Source organism: Protopterus annectens, chromosome 17.part0 (assembly GCF_019279795.1).
Source record: "Protopterus annectens isolate FY-2018-M chromosome 17.part0, PAN1.0, whole genome shotgun sequence".
In the NCBI taxonomy this organism is placed as follows: Eukaryota; Metazoa; Chordata; order Ceratodontiformes; family Protopteridae; genus Protopterus; species Protopterus annectens.
Window position 1 is genome coordinate 700,068,393 of NC_056751.1, and position 16,038 is coordinate 700,084,430.

A 16,038-nucleotide genomic window follows, 5' to 3' on the forward strand; every position below is an offset into this window, starting at 1 on the left:
TATTTTTTATCATGAATTCAAAAACAATTGAATTATGATCAGATATAGGACATGAAATGATTTTGGAATTAATTAAATCTGTTACCATCTGGTTAGAAATAAAGACCCTATCTATTTTTGAATAAGCTTTGTATCTGTTAGAAAAAAAGGTGTATGGTAATGATTTTGAATCTGATTATTAATACCATTCAAATAAGAATTAGCAAAATCCTTTAAATGTTTTGCATTAGATGTAATTCTTCTCTTTCCTATAGTGGTAGTATCACTTTCATGTAGCATACAATTAAAGTCACCAGCTAAAATAATATCTCCTATAGAGAATGATATGATCTTATCAAGATGATGTTTCACTGTATTAATACCAATTCCAGGTATCCAATATACATTAAAGTGTAAGTCTTCCCATTAATTTGTATTGTAACCATACAAAACATTCCTTTGTCATCCTGATAAGACTTAATGGTTTTAGGAATGGGCATACTTTTATTCCATAAAATAGCCACTCCTCTTTTTTTCTGAGTGTGCTCTGAACTAACCAATACTGTATATTTGTTTGTGGCTAGTTTATCAATATCTTTTTTCAAGAGATGGGTTTCTTGTAGGAAGACTAAGTTGGCCTTATGTAAATTAATGCATCTTATTAGGCTTGCCCTTGAACATGGATTATTCAATCCATTAATGTTTAAAGAAATTCCTTTCAAAGATGTCATTTGGCATTTTTAAAACTTAAGAATCTTATGATCAAAATAACAAATAACAAGATAAGTAATGTTACATCTCCTCCTTTAGGTGTACCTTTAAATATAGCTGTATTTATTGAATCTCTTATGGGATTTCGTATAGGATTCAATTTTGTTTGTAGTGACAATGAATGTACAAAATATATTGTGGATGTCAAAACTATAAACAAATAACAATGAACAAGTGAAAATAATGTAAGGATTAAACCTTGCATCCAGCCTGGAGTTATAAACTCCAACTTAGAGTAGTATTTACCACTCAAGTTAACCTCCTACCCTAAGCAGCAGTACGTCAGCTACCACCTTATCAATTTAATACTAGTTATATTTAACTGAAGTACAGTTTTCAATTCAATTATCTAGCAAGACAAGACTACACATTTGGTAAAACAGCATCATATAAACTAAAATAAACCTTTTTTTTTTTAAAACTGTTCATACTACTATATACATCCATGTAATATAAAACACTTGTATTCAAATAGCATTCAAATAATCTTGATGTTAGAAATCAAGAGGAGAGAAAAATAAGTTCTAACATTCATTTAAATCAAAAACTTTGGCTAATATGATTCAGACATTACATATATTAGGATGCATCTATTTTCTGTCATGTAAATACAGTTAACAGCTTCCAAAAAAACCTTGAATTGCTTGTATATGAGCATTTACTCAAACTCATTATTGCCAATACAATAAAATATTGTATTCATAGAAATTGTTATAAATCATACTTCATAGTTAAGCAGATTCTCAGAAACATTTATATACATATCCACACATTATATATATATATATATATATATATATATATATATATATATACATATAAATATATATATATATATATATATATATATATATATATATATATATATACACACACACACACATCTGGAGCATTTCTCCCGGCCTCGCTGAAAACAGGCTCTGTGGAACCTAGTCGGACATTCCCGGTCAACAAATGTTAAATATATATATATATATATATATATATATATATATATATATATATATATATATATATATATATATACACACACACACACACACACACACATATATATATATATATATGTATATATATATATATATATATATATATATATATATATATATATATATATATATATATATATATACATACACATATATACATATACATATATATATACATATATATATATATACATATATATATATATATATATATATATATATATATATATATACATATACATATATATATATATATCTGATCTCACAGAGTTGTATCTTTACTGAGCACCATCTTACACTGCTGTCCCTTCAATAAATCTGTCTGCTTTATACAAAATAATGCACAGCAAACACATTTTAGTAACCAGATTTTACAAACATGCTATACTACTGCTTTAAAATATATCACATGACAATTTCTTCCAGTATAGAGTTATAAAATTATTTATGCTTGCCAATCAGATGAATTAAAGGAGTTATAGTAATGTATATGTTTGGGACATAGGTTTTTAACACATATTATTAATCTGCTATTCCTGTATCTGTGATGTGTCAGTATGATACCGAGGTCAAAGGTGAGACCAGCTACTTTCAGCTTCTCTGTGAGAATTCTGAGAGTTGAAGCTTTTGAAGTAGCTCATGGACACTGTGCATGAGACAGCCCACATCCCAGATTGTCTCTCTTAACATTTTGGCGGGAAACTTATTAAAAACTAGTGACAAACATTCATTTAGCAGTGTAAATGCATCCAAACATGACAAAACCTTCACAATGCATTCTACAGGTTATTACAGACTCTATGTAAGTGAAATCAAGCCCAAAATTATTAATAAGCAACAAAACAACATTTTTGTCCCAACTCAACTCCTATGCGAATCTTATTTACTGTGTCTATATGATCAAACGTATTTCTATATATTAATAAAGAAAAGAAAAAGAGAGTAGAAAGTAAAAGGGTGTAAGGCAGAAATAAAAAAAAATGTAAGAGAAAGCTATAAGAAGTATATACAATAGAATATTACTTACGGTTTATATTAATAGAGTTAAAAATAAAACATATTATACCATGACCCCCCCAAAACGTGCACGCTGATTGGCCAGCATGCCCGTTGTAAATAGAGTTATACTAATGGAAAAAGTCCGGTCGCCCTGACTTTTTTCCATTAGTATAACTCGTTTTTTTAAAACACGAGTCTCGCTATGTTAAATGGGTTTAACATAGCGAGACAGCTTTAAAATAAGCAACGGAGATCTCCGTTGCTTATTTTAAAGCTGTCTATGTTAAACCCATTTAACATAGCGAGACATTTTAAAAAGCACGGAGAAAGCAAGATCTCCGTTGCTTTTTTAGTCTGCTATGTTAAATGAGTTTAACATAGCGAGACAGTAAAATAAGCAACGGAGATGTCCGTTGCTTATTTTAAAACTGTCTCGCTATGTTAAACCCATTTAACATAGCGAGACACTAAAAAAAGTAACTGAGATCTTGCTTTCTCCGTTGCTTTTGCCCACAGCTCTGATGTACTACGCAGGCGCAGTACATCAGAACTGCCGCGATTCAGACATCTGCGGAAGGGCAGTAAACAGGCATTATACTATGCCATTATTTAAGAAAAGTAATAGTTTCTTTTCTTAAATAATGTCATATAATAGCAATAACCCACTTCTGGGTGTGGGTAATGCTAATTTTACCCACGGTTGGCTGTTTGGTCCCTCGGGACCAAACCATGCCAACCGTGGAGTAATTTAAATACACCCAGCGTATTATTTACTATTATTTAGTTCTAATTATTATTAGTTAAAGCATGACAGATTATTTACAAACAAGCATAAGCAGTGTAATCAAGAAAGTATAATTAGAAATAGCATTTGAAGAACATATAAACTTTTAAAGGAAAAAAAAAATGTATCAAATTACTGACTTTATTTTTCCTCTTCAGAAAGAGAAACAAGTTAAATCACAGCTTGCCATTAAATCTCCAGATATTTTGACTAGTTATGAAACAAAACATTTTCTTTGCACACAGAGAATAACTTTGATTAAATCTTTTTCAAAATATTTGTTGCTTCTTGGAAATGCAGGAATTATATTTAAAAAGATTAATAATAAAATAAAATGATGAGAGAGAAAAAAAAATATAGTACAAATCATTTGTTTTTTAGTCTCTTCTTCTTTGAAGTCTTCCACGAAGTTTCAGTTGCCAGTCTCTTTAACGAAGGACTAGCCCATTCCATTTCTTCTATTTTTTCCAAAATCTTATTTTTTTTGATAAACAGTAAAGCAGAGTCTAAGTCATCGAAAATTTTAGGACCATCAGGAAGGAAGATTTTAAGCTTGGCAGGAAACAGAAGGTATGTTTTAAACTGTGCTTTTTTAAGCTCCCTTATTAGTGGCAGAAAAACTTTTAGCTAATACCATGGAAGAATAGTCATTGTCAAAACGCACAGTTGTTTCATTAATCTTAACAGGAGCTTTAGCCCAAGCAGATTTAAGAACCATCTCTTTATCAAAAGATGATAGAAATCTAACTATAACTGATCTAGGATAGTTTTTGTTAGAGTTAGTATTAGCTATAGATCTATGTGCTCTTCGATACCAAAAGAGAATGCTTCTGGTAAATCTAAAGTTTTAGGGAGCCATGTTGTTAAAAAGAAGTAATATTGTTACCTTCAATATTTTCTGGCAGTCCAAAATCCTAATGTTATTGCCTAGATCTATTTTCCAGGTCATCCAGCTTTGTTTGTAAATGTGTATTTTGTTTCAGCAGAAACTCAATGTTGATTTCCTCTTCTTGTATTCTATTTTCCATGTCATTCACAGCTTCTTCTATGCCTGTCATCTGGATCTTCTGTTGTTGCAGGTCCATATGTAACAAGTCTATTTGTTTTGTAGTTTTTTCTATGAAAGTGTCTATTTTAGTATCCATTTTATCCATCTTAGCAGTAAGTTGCTGGACTATAATTATCAGAGACTGAAGTTCTTTCTTGATGCTGGAGTCTTGAGAATTTGTCTTACTGGAACTCATTTCAGACTGATAAACTGACAGGAAAATTTCCAAAGTAATTTCTGACAGGAATATTATTAAGATTTCCTTTCTTTTTTTAGATATAGTTCAAGAACTATATAAAATAAATATATTTAGAAAGAAAATTACTTCAAAAATTAATTTTTTAAGTAATTAATTCCTGTCAATGTAATGAAATTGGTGGAGCTGAAGAAATCTGCTGCTAATCCTGTGTTCATCCTTGGCCACTGCAATGCATTTTCTCTACTCATCAGAATTCTGAATACACTCAGATGACTGGATCTATATAAATATACAGACAACTATTATGCAGGAATTTATCTTGCCAGCTCACTGCTTTAAGATTAGTGTGAAACTCGTTGTATCCCCATAATACTCAAACCTTGTATCTCAAGAAACAAGGAGAAAGCTAAAACAATGGTGGACAATGGACCAAAAACAGGGACAACTATATAATACTTAGAAATTTGATAGCATAACAGCCTGTGCATTTGAATGCTGTTAAATCTGAAACTCAAATGTAGGTTACCATTCACCACAATCTAGCCTCTACAATTCTCACGAAATTAAGAGGACAAGACCAAAATAAGAGGCAACAAAATATCAAAAACGTTCTGTGAAATAAGGAACAGTTTTAAACATCTACAACCCCCCATACATACACACTGCACTATACCTTCCTCCATTCTGGCAGTAACAGGCATATTTGCCTGTAATAAAAACAAAAAAAAATTCTAGAATTGCAAAATGATAAATAGCTTCCCATGCTCACTCCTCCAGTCACTTCCAAATCTCTGGCTGTCTCAGTCACAAGTGACAGTCTGAGCCAACTGGCAAGTCTCTTTGCAGCTTCATGCTGCAGCCCCGGGAGATCACCATTGAATGAGGTGTCTCCTCAACAAAAGCATGGAAGAGCTCCACAGATCAGTGGAGTAAGTTTACTACCAGAATGGTCTGTAAACAACCTGAACGGACTATACCTTTTTATAAGTGTGTGCGTGTATATGTTGGCTTCTCTGAACTCAGTGTATTAAAAGTCAAAATAGACTTTCTGAATTTAAATTTATTTTTTTTTACCATGGAGGGGGCAGCAGCCAGCAAGTACACTGAACCAGCCCTGCTTTCAAAGCTCAGTTAAACAGGTTCTGGAGGAAATATGTATAGGATAATAAAGGAAGCCAAATGAAAATCCAAAACTCACTCTTTGCACAAGACCACATGAAAGGAACAGTTCAGAAGTCTAGACAACCATCAACTATATATGGACAAATCTCTATTCACACTGACTGGGGTACTGTAACGGGTTTGAGTTGGAACCCACACATTATCTATACATAAATGGAGAGGGCAGTACATACAAATATTTCCAGCATGGACAACAATATCCTTTTAGCCTACCAATATACCAAAACAGTCATTCCCATAACAAAGTACCAAAATTGCTCATAAAATATCTATACTAGTAGTGAATTACTCTCAGGAGAGTCAATTAGTACATGTCATTCCTATGTAACCTTCTACAAAGGTTATTGAATGACTGTCTACTACTGTTTGATGACCTAAAAATTCCCAGAGGCAGTTGTTTCTAAATGCTCTATATACCCGAATAACATCTCCTTTTAAATATCTATACAAGACACTGTACAAGTTCAGACATTTTAGTCTCATTACAACTTACATTTTCACATCCATGGATGACCTTGGTAGATTTCCACTGTACTCTTTCCAATTTACTTATGCTCATTTTCTTATGAAGTTTCCATATTGTTATTCCATACTCTTGCACGGGTCTAAATGATTTCCTAGACTATCTTTTTATACAGCCTTCAGTTCTATTACCATCATTAACCACCTGCTTGAAAAGGATTATAAAAATTCAAAGCTGATCTATCCACATACTCAAGTCTCTAAATGAATCTACAGTTTCAATCATTTTGTGCTGTATTAAAATATTCACCTTTCAATCAGTCTCTCTCAAATCACTAAGCTTTGATGCATTTATCAGTATATTATTCTCCTGTGCCCAAACTGTCAATTTAGTCCAGCTCCCTTGCAAGACGAGACCAATCTGCACCACATGTAAGGAGTTACCCATTTTCAAGGCACCTGCATACACAGTGTGTAGAACACCTCAGGTGAGAAAGATTTATCTGAAAAATACAATCTAAACAAGTATGCGCCTAGGACAGAGTTCTGTGGGACACCCTGACTAACATGGAATTTCACCTGTTCCAATTGCTGTATGAAAGCTGCATGGCTTACTAATATGACATTCAAGATTACACCAATACCTAGTTGTTCTAATTTATTGACCAATGGTTTGTCTATGATCCTATCAAATGTTGAAGTGTATATAAAATTACATCACAGCACAATTTTTTTTCAATATCATGTTGCAGGTGATTATATATCTATTTTCAACATATGCATGTGGATATATCGTTTCAAGTCCAAACCTTTCCAATTCAGACTTATCCAAAATAAATTCTGTCATTAATTTTTCAACAAGTAAACTTATGGCTCTGCATGACCATTTGTCTTATAACCCCTTTCCTGAAAGAGAAGGGTAACAAGTGCATGTTTCCCATCTTGAAGATTCTACCCATACTCAGATGGCCTAATGAACAACAAACACAATGGTACTGTAAGTGCACAATGAAGTGTTCTCAAGTCATTACTAATTCTGTCTGTATGCAACACAGCAAGTGTAATTTTATCAGCACCCCAGTTTACAAGTGTTGCTAAACACAGTAGGATAAAGAAAGAAAAATCAAGGGGTGGCTCACATACATACTCCAAAGCTGTCAACTGTCTGTGCACAATCAATCTGACAAGGGAGGTGAGAGTTCTTTTCGAGAACCAATGCCATAATCAGTGAATCAACATTTCTGTTCACAATGACAGTGGTTCAGATATGAATCTTTCTCTAAGCTGTCAAGTTGTCTCAAATCACTGCATATTATGTGAGTGCCACCAGTTTGTGTGAAGTCACTACCAGCTCTGTACGGTACACTGTAAGACTGAGGATTTCATGGGCATTTTCAAAGACTAAAGTTTAGTTACTTGCACAGATTAAGGGGGGGGGGTGGAGTGGTGTGTGTACATACTACCTCTATGCACTGGTGCACAATATACAGAACAAGGTGTACAAAACCAGTAAAATTTGTACTTACTTGTATATAGTTAAGTGAGGGGACAGAGGGCGACTCAGTTCATTATTTTTGTTCCAAAACTTCTGCATTTCCTCTTTTGCTGTGGTACCCATGGGGGCAATGCTATTTTAAAACAAAAGCAGGAATCAGTCTCAGTACCTGAAACAACCCCAACATCATGTTGAGCAGATAAACACCAGCAGTAATTCACTACAATGTAGCTGCAGCATTGCCATTTGGAAACTCCATCTTATAATAAACAGCAACAAATCTATGCTAGAGTACCCAACCTACTAGACATGCCTCTTCTGTTTAATCCCACAAGTAATTAGGAATGCGGGTTAAGAGACAAACCACTGACCTTCATTACTATGCTAAATCAGCAATACCTTTGGGTGGAGCTCAGGTCACCACATGTCAGTCCAGAACAGAGCAGGCAATACAATAACTGCTGACAGAGTGATCTAGTCCAAGCGCCCCAAGACAACCTCAAGAAAGAACACAGCCTCTCTCTTGGTGGATACATATCTAGCACAATAATCCAGGTTGTACCAGTGACTAATAGCTGGTACTCCAAGACTGGATCAGGTAACAGCAGAAGTGCTCTCAACTGGATGACACGTCAGTATCCCACACAAACTCACAAGTGACACTACTGCCTTTTCTTCAAGAAAAAGGCCCAAAGAGCAGGGATATGTCGAAGAGGAGGGACAACTGCCATCTCCGTTCCTATACAAGGGATTATTATTAATGATGCTAAAAAACAGAATAACTGTGAATTTTGAGTTCTATTAGCTCAATAATACATCACAACTGTAAATAAATACAATTGCCCCACTCACTATAATGTGGGCATTAAGCAAACTGTTCCCGTCCAGGATGAGGAGCCACAACAATCCAGCTTTAAGCATGAGGGTATCATAACCTACTCTTGTACCATCATAACAGCATAATAAATCACAACAGGAGTATTACAACTGTGTCAGAATTAAAGTTTAAGAGAAAGAACAAAAAAGTCCAACTAACTGTCTGGTGCAGAGCACAGGAAAGACTTTGGTCCTCAGACACTGGCGGCCCACCTGCCTGAAAGAGAAAAGAAAAAAAAAAAGATATTAAACTCTTCAGACTAAGCAAATTCACTTTTTATTGATGCATTTATAGTTTGACTCACCACTTTTGGTTAAATTAACAGAGTTTTGTGGGATAAGTGGCAGCGTCCTACCACCCTGAAAGTGACAGGATGCCAAATTTAGAAGAAAGTGGCAAATGAACTAGTACCCGAGAATATTTCCTACAAATCAGAAAAAAAAATAATTGACAGGTGTTTGGGTCAAAAATAGCCAAGTACTGCACAGGATCACAGAAGTTACATGGCATCAGAGCGGTGAGGCCATTTCCACATTGCCAATACCCACCCTTACTCCCTGCCTCTCTTTTCCAAGGTAAGCTACATATACTAGGGTCAAATTTGTGATCAATCCACCAATCAGTTGTACATCTCCTTTTAAAGGCAGTGTGTCTGTTGGAGAAACTATGTGCTGTGTGACAAATCCCTCCCTCATTTGTTATAGCACATAGGTCTCTGGCCTTGACATTAGCTGTACTGTTTGATGTGCTGAGGTTAGGTATAAAAACAGAGTTGCTCCCAAGGAGTCTTACAAAAGTACTGAGACAAAGCCTTCAGTCCTTTCTGGTAGTTAAAAGTCTTTTATGCCTCTGATCCTTTTAGTTACAAACCTCTGGGGTCTCTCTAATTGCTTGATAAGCCTAGTAAGACACATATTCCAACGGGGGTGTTGTACTCTGTGAAGGATCAAATTAGTATGTAGTACAAGTAGAGGAGGACTTTAGAGCTGGAAGACGTACCTTTAGCTATGAACTGGGCAAATTTTCTAACAAATTCGGCAACTCAATGGTCAAACATAAGCTCTCAACCCATGCCCCCAGGTCTTTCACATCATTTTGAAGTGATGGGTTATCAATGCTTTAAGTAGGAGCTACAGGGAAAAGGGATCTTACCAAATGCTACAATGTTGCACTTTTTGGTAAAGAGTTTGAGCCCATTTTTAGTACACCAGCAATTGACAAACACAAGCTCCTGCTACACTGCATACGTCAGAGGGGGACTTAACTCAGTTTAAAAATTAACCAGAAATCCTTACTTGATAACTGGAGAGGGACATACCAAAAATATCAAAAGTCCCAGAACAGACTATTACTAGGTTGCCTTCATGTTTTCAGTGAACGCTTCCTCGCACTCACAATAAGAGTCCTTCAAACCAGCTGGCCACCTATCTAACCATAAATAGGGGACCTTGGAGCTCATTTAAATGCTTATGTTGTACAGCATGGAATGTCTTGACAAGGTTAAGGTACATGGTCAGCCTGATTAACCTTCTCAAAGTAGTTAGAAAGAGATTCTTTAAATAGGATCTACCCTTGATAAAGCCAAATTGCTGGAGACCAAGAGATTAATAAACTTTCTGATATCCCATTTAATTGGGCTCATAATACTAGCCTTACATACAAAAGCTTGTTAAGTTGGTGTGTCTGCAACTCCCAAGGTGTTAAGTGAGACCACCTTTCCAGAGTGGCATTACAACAGCTATGTGCCACTCCTGTGGGACAAAGTCAGTTGACACGCTCAGGTTGAAGACCGTATTCGCTATTGCTTGCTTTTTCATAGGCACTCCTAAAAGTTGTCAAGCCCTGTGGATGACTTCATTTTGGATAACGTATTCTTAATTTTGTTAGACTATCTTCAGTACTCACTCTCGTGATGATTACTGGCATGACTCAATCAGGGTTTGGAATAGGTGTCTCAGGGGTGAAGCAGTCACTAAATTTATTAGCTTGTACGTTAGCAATATTCACTGGAGAGTAGAATGTACTGTTGTGAACAAGCTTAAAGCAATATTAGAGGTCATTTCTCACTTCTCTGACATAAGTAATGGATTTGTTCGTAGGTGTGTACTAGGCTAATAGCCCTGGAGCCTTTACAAGCCTAGCCCAAATCAATTGCCCAGGCACCATGCCACCTAATGTTAGTTCACAGTGCCGCTATCCACTAGGGCAACTGGAGTGATCCCTGGGGTGAACTTTGTTACCCATCCACTCGTCAAGATTTCTCTTGAATAGGGCCAGCGAGGTGCTCTGCTTGACATGAATGGGAAGCTTATTCCAGAGTATGGGCAGTCTTTGGGAAATGAACTTGTCCTTCCAGCATGTTCCGTTAATTGTGGTAATAAGGTTGTGATCGCTCGAGTGTGTGGCAAGGGAGGATTGGTATTTCTTTAGGTGCAGCATTTCAAGTAGGGCTGGGTCAGATATGGCTTTGTAAGTCAAGCAGAGGTCACCTGTAAGTAGACAATAAGTGACCAAACAGCTGAAGTTCAGGGAGTCTTGTCCATGTAGGAAATGTGTTCATAGGTGTGTACTAGGCTAACAGCCCTGGAGCCTATACAAGCCCAGCCCAAGAAGATTCCCTGGAATCATGCTGTCCAAAGTTAGTTCCCAGTGTCCCTGTAAGATTATATCACCCTAGATGGGACTCTAACACACAATCCCTGGTTTAGGAGGCCAATGTCTTACCCATTTGGCCACTGGGGCCTGACTTTTAAGGCCTAGGATTTTTTTTGTGAGATACTACTGTGGCCTCTCCAGCTGTTGTAGGTGTCTGGTCAGATACATGCCAAACGGGGCGTTATATTCGATGACTGGTCTAATGAGGGATGAGTAGAGAGGGATGATGACCTTTCTTCCAGCATGTGAAACCTTTGGTTATAAGGTTTCACGTAGAAGGACTTTCTGACCACAGTGGCAATGTGTGGTCGAAAGTGAGGTGGCTGATGACTTATGTGCCCAGATCTCTTACAGCCCCTTCAGTGTTCAGTGGGCTCCCATCAACATGGTAATTCGTGGGAAAGTTTTTTCCAAAGGAGAAAACACATTTTTTGCCGTTAAGTTTTAGGCTATGGTTCCGGCACCAGTCACTGGTCTCAGAGAGGCCCTTTTGTAGGATGTCTGCATCACTTGGGAAGTGGATAACTCCTAGCTTGCAGTCATCAGTGAACTTGGTCAACCAGAGTCCTTCTGTGTTGGCCTGGACTTCTGAGAAGTAGATACCAAACAGGAGAGGGCCTAGAACAGAGTCCTGTGGGACTCCACTCGTGACTGATCAACAGTCCGACTTGGAATCCGCAATTTTCACTCTGTGGGTCGAGCCAATCTGCAAACCACCTAGTGATGCCTAGTTTGCGGAGTATCAGTGATAACAGAGTGGGGAATGGTATCAAAGGCCTTGGCCAAGTCAAGGTAGGCTGTATGCACTGCCCTCATCCACAGTCTTGGTGACTGCCTCGAAGAAGTCAACCAGGTTCAGCAGGCAGGATCTCCCCTTGACAAAGTAAAACTGCGTGGGGTCAAGAGTTTAGAGATTGCCTATATCTATGTTAAGCAGGTACAGGATGACGTGCTCCATAACTTTGCATACCAGACTCATCAGGCTAATGAAGCAATAGTTACCAGGGTCTGTAGTTGCTCCCCCTTTACAGTGCAGGATGACTGTAGCAGTGTGCATTTGTTAGGGACATAGCCTGAGGTAAGCTGCCGTCTTTGGCTTCCGTGGCTAAACAGAGTTTTCAAGGGATACTTTTGTTTTTCTTCCGTCCCCTTTTAGTCTTGTTTCTAGCAGTTTGATGTTCTCCTTAGTTTAGACGTATCTGTTCTGCTACATAGTTTTAGAATATTCTTCCTTTTATTATGTTGCGTTTTAATGCTGAAGGACCACCACACATGCATGCTTTTAAAGCTTTCCACTGGTGGAACTACCAATACAACACATCTGTTCAGGTTTGAGAACTTTTCTGCTTAACTCTTAGCATTATCGACATTTAAGGTATTACAGTTGCACTCCAACAGAGACATCATCATAAAGGTTTAGGAGGTTTTGTTTAAAGTCCTTCAACTCTGTGACAATTTGCTGTAGTCAGTTTCAAGGTATTGGTAGAGAAGGTTACTAGTTTGTGATCGGAGTGGGGGATAGATACTGTATGTACCACCCCAAGGTAAGTTTGTTGCGACTTGATCAAATGTATTCTCTTCTCTAGTAGTTTCACTTACAAATTGGCCCAAGGAGTTTTTGGTTTATACCATCCAAGAATTTTTGCACATATCCTAGGTTGGTGGTGTAGGTCCCCCTGGTTAGTCAATAAGTACTTAACCACCTAGGATAACAGTATTCGTAACTTTTAAGGGAAGTCGGTTGAGAATATTTAGGAATGTGGTGTTATTTTCTGGAGACGTGGTGGGGCTTCCATAGCCTGCAGTAATCTGACAGCATGATTCGACTCTACAGAAGCTCCCCTTGGGGGACTCGAGGTATCTGTCTATAGCAATGTGGTCCTTAAATATGGAGCTGCCATCACAGTTTCCATCAGGTCTAAGAGTCCTGGTATAGAGGTAGCATTCACTTGGTACTTAAATAACACAAGCATGGCAGTGCTCCAAATGCATGGGAACTTCAAAGCCCGGCAGTTTGTTGTTTGGGATTTCTAGCATTAACTAGACACATTAGATTTGTTTTGGAGGTTAGGTTGGGTGGTCCATTAGCTGGACCTCAAATAAGGCACAATGCAATCAGCAAAACCGTTTACCAGACCTGCAGAAACTTTGAAATGAGACACACAGACTGTCCTTGGCGAAGCACAATGGTTGTCAAGCACCTCATCCCACACAGATACATAATTTTCTCGCTACCAGTTTTTATTTCTAGACCTGATGCCTACTCACTTCAGTTTTCTCCATTTATACTCCCATGGTGCCAAAGTCTGGGCCAGCCTGTTCATGTACCTTTACCAGAAAAGGTTAGCCTCCACTAGCAAAGTTCTTTTACTGATGTAAGCAAGTCTCTGCTCACACCAAGTCAAAGAAATGCAACTACAAACTCTGCTTATGTAGACTGCATGTTACTGCTGTACATAACGGTTTTGTTTTGGACTGTTTGCCAGCTATGTTTCACCAACTACGACAGATTTTGCTGCCATTTACTTATTTTTATGTTAGCCCAACACACATTCACTGGATGGAGTGGAATTTATATAATTATGGCAAACACTTAATATGCTTTTCCACAGAGATCCTGAAAGCAAAACATTCTAAAGTTTCAACAACCAGTGACGACAAATTTTTTGATACTACAATCACAGGACAGTTCCATTTACAACGATCATGGCATGCATGTCGCTTTCCAACTGAGCACTCGGTTAACAACATGTCATACTGACTGGTGTGGCCCTGCCTCAGCCCACCAGCTTCAATTCTTTGCTACCATTTCTTAACCACAGACCTCCATTTTGTGTCCCATCCCTGCTACTGTTCTCAGCAAGTCAAGGCAGTAAATTTAACACATTTTCTTGGACAAAAACATATTTTGCACTGCACACTGTTATGAACTGTATCTCAGATTTTTTTTTCTCTGCCTATACAATAAAAATCATACACCGCAGGAACTGGAACATATGTGCTGATGAGGATATTAGACAATTGGTAGGGGAAGTCCCAAGATATACTTTCAAAAAATAAGAAGAATTTAAAAAGGTTACTGTGTGGACCTCGGTCCCAACAGAGTATATCACAGAGCCCTAGTGTGAGCACATTTGGCACGTTCCCTTGTGGCAAATGTAATTTGTGTGTGCATGTGGATTCTAATGATGAGTTCCTGCACCCAATTTGAATAGGGTATTCAAATTTAGACTTCTGGCCAATTGCAACTAAGCCAGGAGGGAAGGGCTATGCATTAGCATAATTAATTGAAATGTTGGTTATATAACTTGAAGAGTTTTTTCCATTACATTGTCTGATGAAGTGGCTTAGTCCATGAAAGGGCTGACCTGATATATGACTTTGGATTAAAAAGTATTTTGTGTTATTTACAGCCATGGTCTGGTGCCTCCTTTTGTTACCCACGAACTTTAACTGATCATCTTTAAAACAAGACAGACGGTACAATGACCTTCGGATCTTCCAAGCAATGGAGCATTGGGACCCCCTCTACCAATCCCAGTACATTTGACTGTGCCCTTAATAGGGTTCAAGTCCTCATCCAGAGGCAAGTTTGTTACCGTACAAGGCCCAAGAGACATTCAGACACTAGATTTACACTCAGGTCTGATCTGCTGTACAAGTATTTTGTCTTCATGGTGATGGTCCTGGTGATGGTGATGCCTCAGACCATGAGAAAAACTCTCCTACCAGTAATGCCTTATTGTTACAATCTCCTCAGTGGGCTGTCCCTTGTCTGTTTACTACATGCTTCAAAGCAGTCCGTTTACTACACTGTCAAGACGTTCATAGCATCTCTAACTATATCAACATAGGTTCCTACTACCGACAAGCACACCATGATCTTCTAACAAATACTTGCAACTATCTTTCTACCAGACTTTGCTTTATCCGGCCATCTTAAGCAGATTGCATGGGTTCAACAACTCTTGCACCAGCAGTCAAAAACAGTCCTCTAGAGGCTGCACTCCCCACTCTCCTGTCCCACTTTTCTATCATTCTAAACCATACGCATCTTGCAGTTAGTCTATACTCTTAATTCCTCTCGTGCCTTCTACTGATTAGGGAAGATCTTTTATTTATCCGGTTATGTGAAAGAACTAAATTGTTTAACTTGTACTCAGTCTGTAAATTTAATACAGACTGACTGCATTACCATGCTGGGGCTGATCACATGCTACCTAATCATTACCAAACTTATCAGAACAAAAACCATCACAACAGACAGGACACATAGACTATTAATAAATTATGCTTTCAGTCCATCTACTTCAACAATGGACAGATGACAATTGCAAGGGAGTATGGTTACACAAAGGCAGCTTTTGATCAGGGTCTCCTACATTAACAATCTGCTTCTTCTCAGTTTCTCAATTTTTTCAAGATTTTGAAAAAGTGGTGAATGTACAATAAATGTTAACAATATACAATACATTATGTACTGTACGCAATCATATACAATAAATGTTATGAAATAAAACTTCTCTAGCTTCCTTCCAGTTCCACCTCTAATTCTAACCCCTTAGTCAATACCCCTATGTCACTGCTAGGACATTCTT

General features: G+C 37.4%; 1 protein-coding gene across 2 annotated transcripts in view; it reads right to left on the minus strand.

Moving 5' to 3' along the window:
* The window catches only part of SDHC (succinate dehydrogenase complex subunit C), a 668,713-nt gene that overhangs the window by 362,010 nt on the left and 290,665 nt on the right, over positions 1 to 16,038 (minus strand). For both annotated transcript variants that reach the window (XM_044059331.1, XM_044059333.1), the window contains exons 2-3: positions 8,945 to 9,001; positions 7,940 to 8,041 (exon numbers count right to left, since the gene is read on the minus strand). In XM_044059331.1, coding sequence (XP_043915266.1) covers positions 7,940 to 8,041; positions 8,945 to 9,001 — 159 coding nt within the window. The remainder of the gene's footprint in view (positions 1 to 7,939; positions 8,042 to 8,944; positions 9,002 to 16,038) is intronic.